At 38.5% G+C, this 15,790-nt stretch overlaps 1 protein-coding gene across 2 annotated transcripts; it reads right to left on the minus strand.

Moving 5' to 3' along the window:
- Positions 1–1,722: 1,722 nt before the first annotated feature.
- On the minus strand, positions 1,723–15,721 carry LOC111267913 (uncharacterized). 2 transcript variants are annotated; one of them, XM_022846489.2, is made up of 16 exons: positions 15,556–15,721; positions 14,625–14,685; positions 12,186–12,290; positions 9,932–10,083; positions 8,448–8,700; positions 7,534–7,864; positions 6,769–7,252; positions 6,281–6,525; positions 5,491–6,088; positions 5,145–5,289; positions 4,705–4,835; positions 4,273–4,460; positions 3,778–3,984; positions 3,322–3,550; positions 2,873–3,049; positions 1,723–2,597 (listed from the first exon to the last, which is right to left on the minus strand). In XM_022846489.2, the coding sequence occupies exons 1-16, from the start codon at positions 15,556–15,558 to the stop codon at positions 2,283–2,285; spliced, it is 3,624 nt and encodes a 1,207-aa protein (XP_022702224.1). In that variant the 5' UTR covers positions 15,559–15,721; the 3' UTR covers positions 1,723–2,282. The 2 variants fall into 2 exon arrangements, with proteins under 2 accessions (XP_022702224.1, XP_022702225.1); XM_022846490.2 differs by having other exon boundaries at positions 8,571–8,700; positions 15,556–15,720.
- Positions 15,722–15,790: the final 69 nt, after the last annotated feature.

A 15,790-nucleotide genomic window follows, 5' to 3' on the forward strand; every position in this document is an offset into this window, starting at 1 on the left:
AACTTACAATGTAAATAATAGAATCAATCACCAGATAATCATCAATCAGAATAATTTTAATAACGTGATTATTGATCTCGTAAAGAAATGTGATTCAATACTAGGTATACTTCCATTAATACAAATCCAATATGAGCTTAAACTGAAAGTTTGTAACGTGCAAAGATTAAGATAGTCGAATATGCTGCAAAATAATTTTCATTTCGGCACGTTTTCCAAATATGATATCATATCTGACGTATGTCAGTGTTTTCCTGCGGGTTTGTTGTGGAAACCCGGTTAACAGCATATTAGACAGCCTTACGCTAAATGGCATAACAGTTCATACATAATACGAAACTACTGGCAAAGTGACATCTTGCATGAACGACAATTTACTTTGAACGAATAAGCCAGATAATTCTTTAAAAGCCAGTTTTGAAACGACTAGCTAAAAATTCAAACCTCTACCGAATGATGCAACTAAAACCTTTCCTCAGATGTAGTTCAATATGCTGAAACCACCTAGTCGGCCTGCGTATATATTTACGCTTATCTATATGTAATTCCTATGTTGCTATTAGCAGTATTAGCAAAATCTGGCCATCGAACTAAATACATAAAAAAATTGAACGCTTTATTATTAAACGTAAATATCAAGGCACAAGTATCGCTCAAGAATAGTCTCGAACAAATAAGGTATGGTTGAGGTTGCGTGGTCACGAAATGCGTAATAAATGTTCTCGAGAGATGTAAATTGTGATCAATTGTGTGCCCAGGGTCGACCAAGAAAAATAAATTTAATTTGCGATAGATAAACTAAATATCATGTGAGGGCTACATTTAAATGGCGAGCACTCTATAGACTTTAGGATACGTAAAATGCGATAGTTCTACGGAAATGAAGAAACTGGATCCTCTGAAAAAACCTAGAACAGGACCGGATAGAATTGCTGATTTCAGAAACATCGCAGACAGTAAATGTAAGGGGAGTAGATTTCTTGCGTTAAAATCTTCACCCACCTAAAGAAATTTTGCGCCGAGACGAAAAACATCAACGCTGTATCGTAACCAAAACGGAAAACCTTCCGTAGTTCAGGAGACTCCTATATCTACTGGAGAAACATACGAAGGTATGAGACATTAAGCCAGACCTAAATAAGGAGGCAATTTTTTCCATAGTGCAGCGGTAGCGAAGTGCCGATTTATATTAAGGACATAAAATTGTCCAGGCTGAAACGTCAGATTGAACGTGAACACATGTTTACGTCCTAGTAAAAGGACGAACGATGAGAAGGCGATAAAGTTAGCTATAACCCTTTCGCCCTTTATGTTCCTTTGATGGTATTGAATCCTCTCTTCTTACAGATTTTTCGAACTATACTATATGGCCGTATGAGGCTTGCTATAGAACGATCAGCTAAGTGTTAGCTATGAAACGCTGTTTAGATCAGTTAAATACTTGTAAATTAGAGTACTTCGTGTCATTTCTTCAACACATAATATTGTTCGTTATAATGAATGGCCTAGAAAACTATTTTTAAAAGAAGTTACTGATGCGTATTTCGAATTCTAAGGACGATCATTTGGGTCTATTCTACTCTCGTTCTGCATGCCTTAACAGAAATGCAGCTGTACAAATTCACGTACTGGAATCGAATTTTTTTGTCAAATACCTAACTATTGATGTTTACTTCAGAGGGATCGACTGACTGGCATCATACAGATAAGTAGTAACAACCATTTTTACATATGACATGTATTTTTATTATATTCCCATTACCAATAGGATTATTCCAGGTTACCTACGAATAATAATCTTCTATATTCACAAGCTATACACAATTTGCATCTGGTATATTCAGATATTTGGACCCACCTACTTAATGTATGGCTCACGTATTTACTTTCCATAATACACATTTCTAATAATAAATTCCCTAGAGTCTAATGTATGATTCCACATTAGTGTGCGAACATCAGATATACAGTAAAATGTCACATTAATTTAATATATTGTATCAATCGCAAGATCCAATCTATGAAGCAAACACATAAAAAGCGCGTTAGTCCATGTCGTCCTTCAGCACTGGATCTCGTTTGTCAATAGTACCCGTATTAGCACATTATGCCATTACATGTGCCATCTACCTTTTCATTATGTTCTTCATTACGTTCCTATAAAATGCATCTATCTGTCGTGCATGACTGTGTTAGGACATTACGATGCTGACTTTTCCGCGTTGCTATTGTTCCTTTTGAGCTCTATCTAGAATACAGTTTGTTTTGTTCCCGGCGAATAGTTACGATGGCAAAAGATCAAAATCATCACTGACGTGCACCATTGGAACGCAGAGGTTTAGATCAAGTGCTAGATTGCGTTCCAAGTTGTGCTTGTCCTTTTCACTACCGCCGTTTCGTTCTTTGTCACTGGTAACGCCCTTGTCGTCAGCTTTGACATCACTCTTTGAATCCCCTTGGCTATCTGGGGTTGCCGGAATACATTCTTTCGCTTTCCAAGTCCAGTCCATGGTTTGTACCGCCCGTAGTGCTTCTGCCTCACTATGATGCCTCAAAAGAAGTGATTCTTTCTCGCGTTCCCATTTATCGTCAGTATCCTGGGATAAAAAAGTACGAAAAGTTCTCTATAGAAACCAATAATAATAACAACAAGTGTATAAGAACAATCGCTAATGGTCCTTACATGCCGAAAAGACTGTGAACAAACTGCAATGAATCTGTCCCACCACATATGACATGAGACCTACTTGTTCCCACAAATGAGCTCATCTAAATAAGGATAAAAAATAAATAATAACAAAAAAGCTTCCAACATACTTTTATTGTAACATTGATTCGAGGTGATTTCTCCTTACCTCACTCATAGACTCACCTGCAACCACGATTTGAATAATCGACCATTATTGTACCTGCTGGGATCTTTTACATTGTTATCGAGAAGAGGGTTAGCTGCGGTCATTCCTGTCCGCGGGTTGTATAAGTTTGACTCAGGATCAAGAGTGTTGTATATTTCCATATCGCGCAGTACTGTAGTCACCGATAGCGGAATCTGAATAATACCATTCGATAATAAAAGAAACATAAAAATAATTATCACAACATACAAACAGATTAGTCTAATACCAACAAAGACAATGGCTATTAATATAAAATCACGTTCAAACGCTTAAATGTTCATATAATTCTACCATGCTTGAATTGCTAACGCAACTGTTTTGCCACGAGATTTTTAATTTTCACACAGATACTTAGATTTTAAAATAACTGAACATGCGAACGTTACACACATTACTTAGGATACAAATAAACTTTATGACTAACCGTCTGACCAGCAGCAGCTCGGGCTTCATGAGCATTTACACGAAGAATCTCCTGCTCAGCTGCGAGCACCAATTTGTCGCGCTCCATGAGCTGTTGTAGGCGCAGCTGATAACGTGCAGTTTCTTGTTCTACAAATAAGTCTCTCAGAGGAGCCGAAAGCCCGCATGGCGGAGGTGACATCTCAATTCCTTGACGAGACGCCGGGTTGCCCTCCAATGCATACGTGCATCTACCCGATATCAAGAACAAAAAAGTGAGGTTCCTACGATACTGCGTGCGAAAATACTTGAATGCAAAGTAAAAGCTATAGCTTCATTGGATCTGTGCATTGAACTAGACCATACATTAAAACTGTTTTCGACAAGCCTCAAAAAAAACAAATATTATCGACATTCACTCAGTACTCAGGGTCTCTTGTGCATTTGAAGAAAAAAAAGAATCTTTTTGGTATTATACTTGTTCAATAGATAATCCTTAAAGCTAAACGGCATCTTCGGTCGAATCTCCGCACTGATTTGGGCTGCCCGTCGTTTGTCTACAGCACGACGGATGTTTTTGAGGGCTTCGTACGGATTGAACATTGTCGATGGTTCTCCAAAGTAATCCTTTTCAGGAGGGGGAAGCAGCTCCAAGGCCTCTTCGTCGTTAAGTGAAGTTGATGTTCTGCGTTACCCAAAGCACAGATCAACACAAATAAGACAAGAATAGGATACTACAGCAGGTTTTTGGGTACAGGATGTAAGGAAACGAATTGTTCAGTTTAAAACTTAACTTACAATCTTTAGTCTCATTTAGCGGTGAAACCGGATGGCTATTAGCACTCGCTATGCCTTTGGCCATCGAACTCACAGCTAGTCACACTTAGGCAAATTAGCTATTTGCGTGCGACTAGGCTATAGTAAGGAACGACTAATCAGGTTTATTACTATTAATTGTATCCAGAACACTTACTTGTCAGTATTACTGCTTCCTCGATTGTCGCCGCTAATACTGTTACCGGCAGCATTGTTCTGAGTAGCTCCTGTACTTCGAGCGGATTCTCTCTGACCACTATTACTTGCTGCAGCTGAGCCACGAGTGTTACGAATTTTGCGTTTTCGAGGGTGCGTTTTACCGCTGGATGGGGCCGGTGCATCATCCTATGACACAACCAACATGTCAGAGGGCAATCTATCCTTGGGACAGCATTATCTATACAGCAACTTACCATGGTGAGCACAAAAAGCCTTTGCGCAATCGTGAATCACACCATTAACTTTTTTGCTCCCGAGTATTCATAAGCATGAGGCTTCAAACAATTATACCAAAAATAACAAACTGTACACTAAAGTTTATGAATATATCCGGTGCCGAATAATAATAATAAAAAGCTCCTGCGCCTACCTCATCGTTGTTGTTACTGTCATGTATTTGGGCCCTCTGACTACTTCGCGTTACCCGTTTACTTTCTTCTCGCCATTCCTTCGTTTCGAGAGGTGAATTGGCCGCCGGACTTGCTGGTTGTGGAGAATTACCTATCATTAATGTAGCACAATATAGACGACAAGTACACAGCAATGGACATAATTTAGTAACTCGCATTGTTGTTTATCTGATTCATCACTATTTGGTTCCACCTCAGCCAATAATCTTTGTAGTAAAACAAAATTATCAATCAGTGTGTATGCCTCGTATGTAATTTCAATGTCTAGTGGCCACGCAAGCCATTCTTTTCATTTCAGGTATAAACCCCGGTATCTTACAAGGCTAAAAAGAGATGTTCGGAAATTTAAACTGAGATTCGAGTAAATCGCCTACTAGCAGCTCGACACTTAGGGACATACCAGGAATAGGGCTGTTGACAATGTAAGGTAACTGTTTGGCTTTGGCTGAATTCGGTACAGTGGCAGAAACATCATTTGAATTGCTTTCTTTTTCTCCACCTGAAGCAGACGACATCGGCGGCAGGACAATCTTTAATGGCGGCACCTGATTCATAAAGCGCAGTATGCAACAAAATTGATTTTTCTATCTATTAGGATAAATGATGGCAGATATAGTAATTAGTACCAATAACTCAATATATACATATATATATAGATTGTTAATTTCTTCAGTGCCAAAAGCCTTTGAGTAGCACATAAGGTACAGTTTAAGCTTATGAAATGCATCATTTGTTGCATATCTTACCTTTAAGTCACCCGATGCAATGCTGTCCTTATCACCTCCTTCGTGATCGCTTCCGCTGCTGGCATTGGCATTGCTACTGTTGATAGTGATATTGCTACTGTTAGTAGTATTGTTATTAGTGCCATTGCTGTTATTATTGTTACTATTATTGTTTTTATTGCTTCCGCTACTGGTGTCGCTTCGTTCTGCCGCCTTTCCACCTGCAGCAATACCAGGAGGTCCACTACTCACTCCAGAGTTCGCAGCGCTGGCGCTGCTTAATTCGGCGCTAGTACTTTCACCATTACCTCCGCTACTAGCGCTGTTCTTGTCACTGCTTTTTTCAGAAGTTGCCCCAGAAGATTTATCTGCAGATCCTTTGTTGTCGCTATTGTTTTTGTCTGTTGAGACGGCATTCCTCGTATCTGTGCCTCCCTTATCACTTTTGCCGCCACTACCAGACGCAGCTGTGTCTTTCTCCGCTTTTCCGTTATTAACATCATCTTTTTCTCCTTTTTCGCTACCGCCCCTGTTTTCTATATCCTTGCGGCCCTTCTGTTTTTTCGGCCTTGGAGAACGCGCAGCCGCCTTTATTAGCTCCGTTTTGGCACGGTCCGATCTACAAGATATATTGGAAATCACATTTAGTTGTCATAACTTGGCTTTTCTCTATAATATAACAGCGAAAGATCAGTCACAGACATTGGAAGCTCAGCATCAAGGCACACAGCAGTAAGCAAAGTTTTTTTTTTGAACTCTGATCACTGCGGCAGTGATCCACTCTATTTATTCAAGCAAACTGAACACTAACCTTTCAGATCTTCCTACAGTACTTGGTTCCGACAGTGAACAAGAAGCTGCTCCGCTTACCGTCGCTGCGGGAGAGTTATTGTCTTTATCGAAACTTTTACGACGCTTTTTGCCGGCACCGTGAAATGAACCTTTTGAAGAGGGTTGTTCGCTGGTGTCCATGGCTTCTCCGGCGTCGTCTGCCCTTTGCTCTTGTTCTGAACTTGTACTCTTTTGGCCACCAGAGGACGAATTTATGCCACCACCCTGAAATCGAAGTAAAATCGAGGTGAAAAACATCTTTATTTACTTAGAGGTACGGGAAGGATGTCCGCATGGTTTTTATTATTGAGGGGACCATACTCATAGATCGGCCTGCTTAAGCACCAAGCATAGAGCTGTTGGTAAGCTCAGTCTCCTTTAATATGCATACTCATAGCTATACATATTAAAGTAGATTAGCGAGATCAAATGATTAGATTAAAAGAGATTAGGAGCATATACTCATACTTGAACTGGTATGACCAAAGTAGTTCCCGAAGCTGCTGATAACGCAGTGCCCGCGTCCACTCCCTCATCTGAAACGCCGGTGTTACCGCCAGACGAGCCACCATCTGTCACCGCATCGGAACCGGTTCCCGTCAAAACCATTTGCCCCTGACCGTTTCCACCTCTGCTTGAAGTGCTGCTGTTGTTTCCATCTTGTTGTTGCTGCTCACAACTACTGTCCTGTCCACTGCCACGGCTGGATGTAGCTGATACAGATGGAGCAGAGGCCTCATCCGACCCTGATCCTGCTGTAGTAACGGAAGACGGTATAGCAGAAGCATCGTCACCACCCTTAGCATTTGCGAGGCTTCCATCTATTCCCTGAGGTTCAGCTGCCCTCCCAGAGATACCTGTTGCCCCTTCTGAGGATCCCGAGGAAGATCCACCAGAACCAGCAGCAAACATTTGCGAATCTTCTTTCGCTTGACGAGATCCAATCAAGCGACTGTTATTACACAAAATGTTCGACACATCACCAAGTTAGAACGTACAAGGCTTTCTAATTATGATCATTCAGTGCCTTTAGGTAAAACCGGCTCGATAGGAAATATAAGTCAAATAAAGTAAGGTTTATGCTCCTCATTAATGTCGTCCTGCATTCGAAAGATTTGTTTATAAACATTATACATATGGCATGTATAGATATCATGTATATATTAAGGCGATACAATTGTATTTTTCGAAACATAAATAAACTACGTAAATATGGCATGTATGTTCATTGACCTATTGTTAGGGCTTGCACTGGCTGCTGCTGAAGATCCGCCTACTTCCTCTCCGGCAGAACCACTACTACTATTTCCAGTTGTCGACCCAGGACCACCCGCTGAAGATGAAGAAGCCGAATTCGTTTGTTGGCCTTGTTGTTGTTGCTGCTGCTGCTGCTGTTGTTGTTGTTGCTGAGTGGCTCCAACTGATCGACTACTACCGCTGGAGTTCCCATTATTTTGTTGGGATTGCTCTGAGGATGCCATTCTTGCTCCGGCAGTAAAGCCAACGTCAGTTCCTAATACTTTGGGACTGGATATCTTAAATAAACTGCGTCGGCGATTTCCACCTACATTAAGGCATAAAAAATAATATTAGTTTACGAAATGTGTGGTAGTAATTGGTAAAGCATCATCTCCAAGCAAAGGCATCGTGCCTCAAAAATTCGGGCAGTTCAACTGACAGCTTAAAAACATATCATCGCTTTTTAGGTACAAAAAAAAAACAAGGCAACACTCTCTAATATACATGTAGCTAGTCTCGACATTATATGCTCAATTGTAACTTCACAAGTCGTAAGATGTAGTGCTAAAAATGACAATAATGTAATACAAATAGCGGTAGTAAAGTTAAAGCAACATTTCGTTTGGTGTTAACGAGTCTTTTTCATGCTTCTCATCATTCTTTTTCATCGTTTTTCGTGCTTAACAGTTTACCTCGAATAAAGCATTTCATAAATGCTTTGATGTATCTTTTGTTAGGCAGAAGGTTTCAGTTTTCTAGATTATTATTAGGTAGATATACACGAGGGATTGAGTGCACATGAGTATGCACATAATAAGACTTCGTAGGAAATCAAGCAAAATTCGCTTTGTGACGGGGATAAAAAGACAAAATCAAAAATCATATACGTTCCTTAGCGATGAACCTACCGACTGGTATGTGAGGAGTGTCCAGTAATGTCGAAGCTGACGGCGACGGTGTAGTTAGTAACGAGATGTTATTTTGGCTTTCGTCTACTTCTGCCTCAGTGGTTTCGCTAACGTTTGACTCACCGTTGCTGCAAGTCTTCAGAGAGGAAGTGGCTTTTCGAATCGTTTTCCCAACCAATGGATCAGTAGTCCTTTTTCTGTCTATCGTTGATGTCTCCGGATCCACGTTATGGCGAAGAAGAGGTTTCACGATCTAATTGCCAACGAAAGACACAATATGTTGTTGGTATCTGCCAGAGTGCACCCATACCTTAAGATGATTTTAGTATACATTAACAATATGAAATGCATTTTGAAAAACCAATGTGTCATTTACGATTACATTACAGCCAGAAACCCTAATTGATTCGCATCTACAGTGTGCAGTGCGATAGCTTGCACGAAAAACCATAGAGTCACCATTGCTATCAGTTTATAAGCCATATTTTTCGAACAAAGTTATCATATTATAACTAACAATCAGCCGGGAAATCTAAATACGAGGCCTCTGAGTAAAGGCTCAGCATATATAGCAATAACCGACCTCGATTCTGTGGGTCTCGAAATCTGATTAAGCAGTTTCTTCAGTAATAGGTATGAGAATTTCCGCCGAGAAAGAACACATAAATGGGGGAGAGTTATATAGAGTGACGACGAATACATACTGAATCAATCTGTTGTTAAAATTCGGGTAAAATGCTGCGTGTTTTTATTAAGCACAGAAAACCGAAGTTATAAAATCTATGTCCACGCCTCAAACCTTTTGTATATCGAAAAGTCGCGACCTCTGTACCGTCCTTGTGTGTACACGTTGATCTCAATTACAAGTTGAGAAAGCAATCAGTGTAAACCGTTCCTTTCATCCTCCCGACGTAAAAAGATACGTATTTTTAACAACATAAGCTCACTAACTTACCTGTGATTATGTGTCAAACGTAAACATGGCCCTTGACATCTTTCTTTTGGTATATTTGCTTTCTTTGTTCAGATATTAAATGACATTATATGCAAACCTAAGCGTATGAATGGACTACGCCGTAATACAATAGCATAACTCCGCAAAATCTGCTTAATGCGCGCGTCAACTTGAGCCCCTTTGGCAATTTGTGCTATTTGTATCATAATTTTTCGGATGACCTAAATAACGTTATTCGCCTAAATAACGTTAGTAAGTATAAAACAATGAATGAATACTTGCATCGTCTAGCTAACTTTAAAAACCAGGGTTAGCTTCATAAGGCTCTGTGGATACGTAGCTTCAGATTGAAGCAATGCAAAAATGCCGCTATAAGAAACTGTTTTTCGTCACATCCAATTTTCTAATCTATTTTTCACATGCCACGGTTGTGACATTACAATTCCAAGTAGTACCGCAAAACAAACACGTGCAATGACCGGCATTAAGAGTGTTCGGAGTAAAAGATCTAAGCATGCATAAAGTATACCTGTTTATAATCGCCTTGTACACTCGTTACGTGCAATGGTGTCTCGCCTCTAGTATGTCGTTTCTCACAACTTTTTCGGGTGCTCTTCGGCGTCACACAAACTTCAGCCAACTCAACGCCCGATTCGATGAATCTAACTGAATTTTCAAAATCTGAAACAGTTACATACATAAAGGTCAATCGCCACAAACTGAGTTCGCATAAACTTCTACTTTCCATAAACTAGCGTTTAGGACCCGACTTCCAAAGAATTGGAAACTGCGTTCAATGATAAATAAATTCGAGTCATAGATGCATTAATCAATTTATCTTACATTAATCTCTTATCAGTTATAACAAAGCCTGGCAGACATTATACTATGAATTAGTGCGTGTTGCGCTCGCTTATGACCACAACAAGGGTTACAAAATGACATAAGCTAAATCAGCACACTAGTGTATGTCAATCAGACAAAATGGTATTTTAAAGTCCAAGCATAAACGGACTAAACTATTTATTATAAACGTTAAGATGCATATTGAGTTGAATAATGATAAATATTAGTTATACGATTGTGAATAGCAGCAAAATCTATGCGGCACTTTAACTATATGCCGGTGCAAGCAGTACGTAATCCATTTCATGATTACAATTGTAACATACCACTTTAGAAAATTGTTAATCAAGACTTACTCGCTGTAAGTCCACTGATATAAGATTTCAAGCATCATGTCAAATTAATTCAAATTAAATATGCAGTATTCAGAAATCTCGCTTACAAAGCTTTTGGGTAAAACACTTTCGGTCTGAGAATTTTCTGAATGGATGAATGAATTTTAGGAATCTTGTTTACAAAAACAACCGGCTAATGCTTGCTGCTTTTAATAAGAGCAGCCGTTAACGTCCATCCCGCTAACAGCGCGCCATGTTCAAAATATACTGAGGGTATAGTAAATGAATCAAAGCACCTATACAGCTGAGTTCCTTAAAAAATGACCGGAATTAAAAATATTTGTATTTCAAAGACTAGCTAAGCGTGAGCCTTACAGGTGTGTACATTCATTTTTAATTTATCTATCTAAAAATACCCACTTCTGTGGCAATCCCGCAAGTGGCTATGTCGATCATGATATCTTATTTTATGGCTCAAAGCGTCATCTTCAATCACATAGCTGACTCATTTCAAACATTAGATGAGTCAGGGTTGATCAATGAATGGTCCGAAGATGTTATGCTACGGCATTTTCGTTGTACATGAAGTAAATAAAGATTTCTTACTCATTGAAAACATTGAGAACAGCTACGTATGCCTGTAGGAGACCTTTAAAAGCTAACTTTAGTTTGATATTTCAGTGATAATCCAATTCCTTATGCATCCCATGATTTGCGTGGGTGTAACAATTGGATGCGAAAAGCGTGATTGGAAACAGAAATCACTGTATTAGTTATAAAAGTTGACATATACATGTATATCAATAATGCTGATGTTGTTCAGTTATGCATAAAATAAGTTGACAATGATCGGGTGGTTCGAAATTCTGTAATTAGCGTTCGCCCCCTGTTACACCCATCCATTACCTAATCCTATTTTATTGAAGCTCCGACCATCAGTGATAATAAAAAATAAAATTTTAAAATTTTGGCTGTTCATCGAAAACGTATATTTAATAGGTACGCTACATTTATAAGTAATCACCACGTTCTATTAATAAATAGTTTTGCACTATGGACTGCCTCGACCGATCTTTTTTTAATCGCTTGTGTATATTTGTAAGGTCTTATCCGTAGAATATAAAAAAAAATTCTTAGAACTTTGTTGCTCACTCCCTAATTAATATTTTAAGATACGCTGTAAAAGTACCATTTTGTAATTAAGAACCATTCTGCTTTATATAATTTAGAAAAATGTTTATGAAATTATTTACTTATTTATTATAACTTTGATATACTGTTTGATTTACGAAGACAAGTTTATAACTATTAATATTCATACAAGCATCGTCTCAGATTGCTAAGAGGTATTTCCTTTACTCATATTAGGAATAACTGGCTCTAGTTTGTAACGAAGATGGAATTGTAAATATGTTAAGTTCGATGGTTCCGCGGAACTCATTAATTAGGTGTAAAAATCATACGTTGTTTCTGCACAACTTATTGATATATTGAAACTCAGTCAGATGGTTGAATAAGTTCTCCATGAACAAGAGAAATCTATTGTGGCTAACGTTAAGTATTGCTTTAACAATTACTATATCTTAGGCATAAATGGCTCACCAGATTTTGGTGTAGTATGTAGCTGTTGTTGCCTAAGGATTTGGTGAAGCTGTTGTCTTTCAGAGACAGGGGCTTTATTTGATGAATTGTTACGTGCACCACTACCTGAAAGCAATAGCACAAAGAATCACAGGTATATGCAATAATTCAAATAACTGCCTAATAATGTAATCTGTTTCACAATTACACTATGGGTAACTGATTTATTTAAAACGATGGTGTTCGATATTTCGTTTAGTCTTTTTTAAAAACTGTTTGAAATTCGATAAACGTTCTGTTCAAATTACTCGTTACTAAGTGGAATAATTTAATTCAGGATGTTTAGTGTCAAAATACAATTTTGCAATAAATTACTTGCTTCGCTTCAGAGACTACGTGAAAAGATATCACTAACCATAATTGATGATAGGATTTCCAACTATATGGGCGATGCGCAAAAGTGCAGAACCTCCACTAGCTGCCTAATATTATCTTACTTAAGAAGTTCCGACATATACCATTATAAATCAAATATTATAGCCTAAATATATAAATGAATAGTCGTCTATAGCTGTATAAGCGCATTGAGAGTGTCAATGAAGCGTTTATCCCTGCCAGCCGATGACAAAGTTACGCGAGTCGTTTTGGTGGCAAGCGATGCGAGTGAAGTTACAAAAAAGTTGCTCGAACAGATGGGAGCTTGGGAATATTACCCAATGGAGGTCGGCGAACGGTATCCCAAACGATAAGCTGAGGAGTACTAGTGGTTTGACAAGGAATGAAAATGGATACCGGACCAAGTCGTAAGACATTTGCAAGGATCAGCCCTGGCTTGGTTCGATTTCAGGATCGGTGCAAAGGAGACGTGGGGAAGCTAATAAAGTTGCACAAACACTTTCCTTCGGAAGAAACGGACTTTCTAGATACCACTTTGCAAAGGCTGGCATTACTTTTAGCGACTTCTCCAGTCTCATACTCAAGGGAGCCTTTCTAAAAATATAAAGCTAAATAAAAACTATAAATATAAAATAAAAATTCTTTGCGCGGCATTAAAAAAAATACGGGGACCAGCGGTGTTAGGATATTCTTCGCCACAGCATGGGTGATTTTACATACTGAGTGATTTTGGGTGGTTCAAGACTATATGCCATAGGAGTCTAGCACTGTCTGGTGGAACAATTCCGGCGAATTGTGTAATTTCATTATGTGAACACTACTTGGCTTGAAAACGGATGAGAGTGCGGCTCGGACGTCGGATCAGCCTAAGGCCCTTTCTTTTCGAACTTCCATCAGGGTTATCAAATGCACGGGAAGCTGTTTGCTATCTGATGGATCAGTATTTTCCAGGCGGAAATATTTGGTCCAGAGCACTTACGTACGTAGACACGATGTGTGCGAGCTTGCACAAAAACCGCAAGAAGTACGTGCGAATATACCTCTGGAAAAAAATAAGCACAGACCCTATCGGGAAAAACAATAGCCGAGATCATTACCGAGTGTTGCAGCGACAACAGGGTATACGTCAAAACGACGGGACGCCTCGCTTGTGTAGGCCTAGTGCTGCCGACTTGTGTACGAGCGTTGAAAGCTGAGAGTTGAAACCTATCAGTCGGCTTTGAGTATAATGGAATACCACCCGATACGCACACAATCGAGCTAAACCCACTAGGCGATAAAGAATATCGGCCGCAGAATAAAGTCATTCCACCGGAAAAACGCGACTCAGTTGTAATAGATTTGTATGTACTTATTGAATAATTTGATTTAATGTGAATTAGTATATGCCCACGGCTATTATTTAGGGCGCCATATGCCCACGATCATTATTTAGGCCGCCTACCATATATATATATATATGTGTCAGCAAACGACAAAGCAAGCTTAGTATGCTTCAATACTAGGTAGATCCTACCGTTTTTAGAACTCTCATACAATAATTTTGTGCAATAAATTTCAGAACAAAAATCACTCCATTGTAATCATTTTAAGTCTTAGCAAAAACGTTGGCGATACTCTTTGCTTTCAGCAGGATTTTTTGCCTAAGAATAATGTCTTCCTCCATCGCTGCACCCTTTGGTGCGTTCCACGCTGCAATATCAATTATTTTTTCAGTATCCACCTCGACCGAGAATTGATTTAAATTGGTATTATCTGAATATTATCGATCTTCATAAAAGATTGTAGCGAAAAATTACCTTACAGCTGAGTGGGTGAGTAATTAATACAATCTATTACATCGAATGGAGCATTTTGACAAACACCACATCTATCAAATGGTATGTTTCATACGTGGCCAGCGCGTGCCCTCGAGAGTAAAAAGATCGGCTCAATTAATACAAAAAACTATTATCTCAATCTTGTGCCAAAGCTAAACGTAGCTTCCTGACATTTCTCATAATTTCATCCAGTTTCCCAATCAATCAAAAGCACGCAATGCAGAGTCAATCGTAACATACTTACTTGAAGCGGAGTTTCTATGAGTTGGTCGTGAGTGAGATGGAGTTTTATATGCCGACTCCTCCTGAAAATTGTATTCTCTGATTAGTTGTAAGTCAATGTAACGGGCTGGTATTTTTCTGTGACTGGACAATTAAAGTACTACAGTTGTAGGGCTAGCCAGGCGTTCATATATTAGCTGCCTGCAAGCAATGCAAAATTGTGCAATTACTGCAAGATACGTGCTAAGAAAATTCAGTTGTATTGACAAATAATGAAATTAATACTAATACCACTAGTTCTTAGATTGCAATACATTTCATGAGGTTTGTTTTTGCTCTAGGATCTATGAAAAACCTACAATATCCGGGATCAGATCCAGTAAATATACGATAAATATAAACGAAAAGGTAAGGCTCAAAGTAGTATCATTCTGCTAACTTTTCTACTTGTAAGACTTCTTTCGAATTTTAATTGTGATTCAATATTTAATATGATTAGAGTGTGACTCCCTCGTATAAAAGTACTTCCATTTAAGCTACATAAACTAAGTATATTTTGGTATCTGTCGAACTCATAATAGTTATATCCTACTTTCTATAATAACTGTATCCTAATTTCCAAAAACCCTTCTTCTAAAAATTTTACAAGCGAGTTCTTGGAAACTACTTAGCTATTCTGTGATTTCTAAGAAAAGATATTCATTTTAGTATCGTAATAGTTCATAAAACCATAATCAAGAAATCAATCTTAAACATCATGAAACAAGTAGCTGCTTCTAAAGACTCGACGTTAAAATTCTAGTAATAGAAATTCGAGTAAATAGTAACTTTGTTATATTAACAAAACGTTGCTGTTCCTATGAACGCTATGTTCTCCCATCTGATCGTTGAACTACAGATTAACTAGACAAGTAAACATTCATTATTCAATTGAACAAAGATTTTACACTTACCATTGATAAATTGCATATTAATCGTATCCTGATATACTTTAAAGGCCAACTTAAACTTCCATCATACACTTCTGTGAAGACCGTTTCTCTCTACCTCTCTATTATGGACAACATTGGTAACTAATCGACATAGGAAGCTAAACTCATCCAACGATTTGCACGTTATACAATTATATCGCTTGTTGTTACACCGGCATTTGTGCGCGCCAAAATAAATGTAAACAAGCAACTAATT

This window comes from Varroa jacobsoni, unplaced genomic scaffold (genome assembly GCF_002532875.2).
Source record: "Varroa jacobsoni isolate VJ856 unplaced genomic scaffold, vjacob_1.0 scaffold_1240, whole genome shotgun sequence".
Lineage (NCBI taxonomy): Eukaryota > Metazoa > Arthropoda > Arachnida > Mesostigmata > Varroidae > Varroa > Varroa jacobsoni.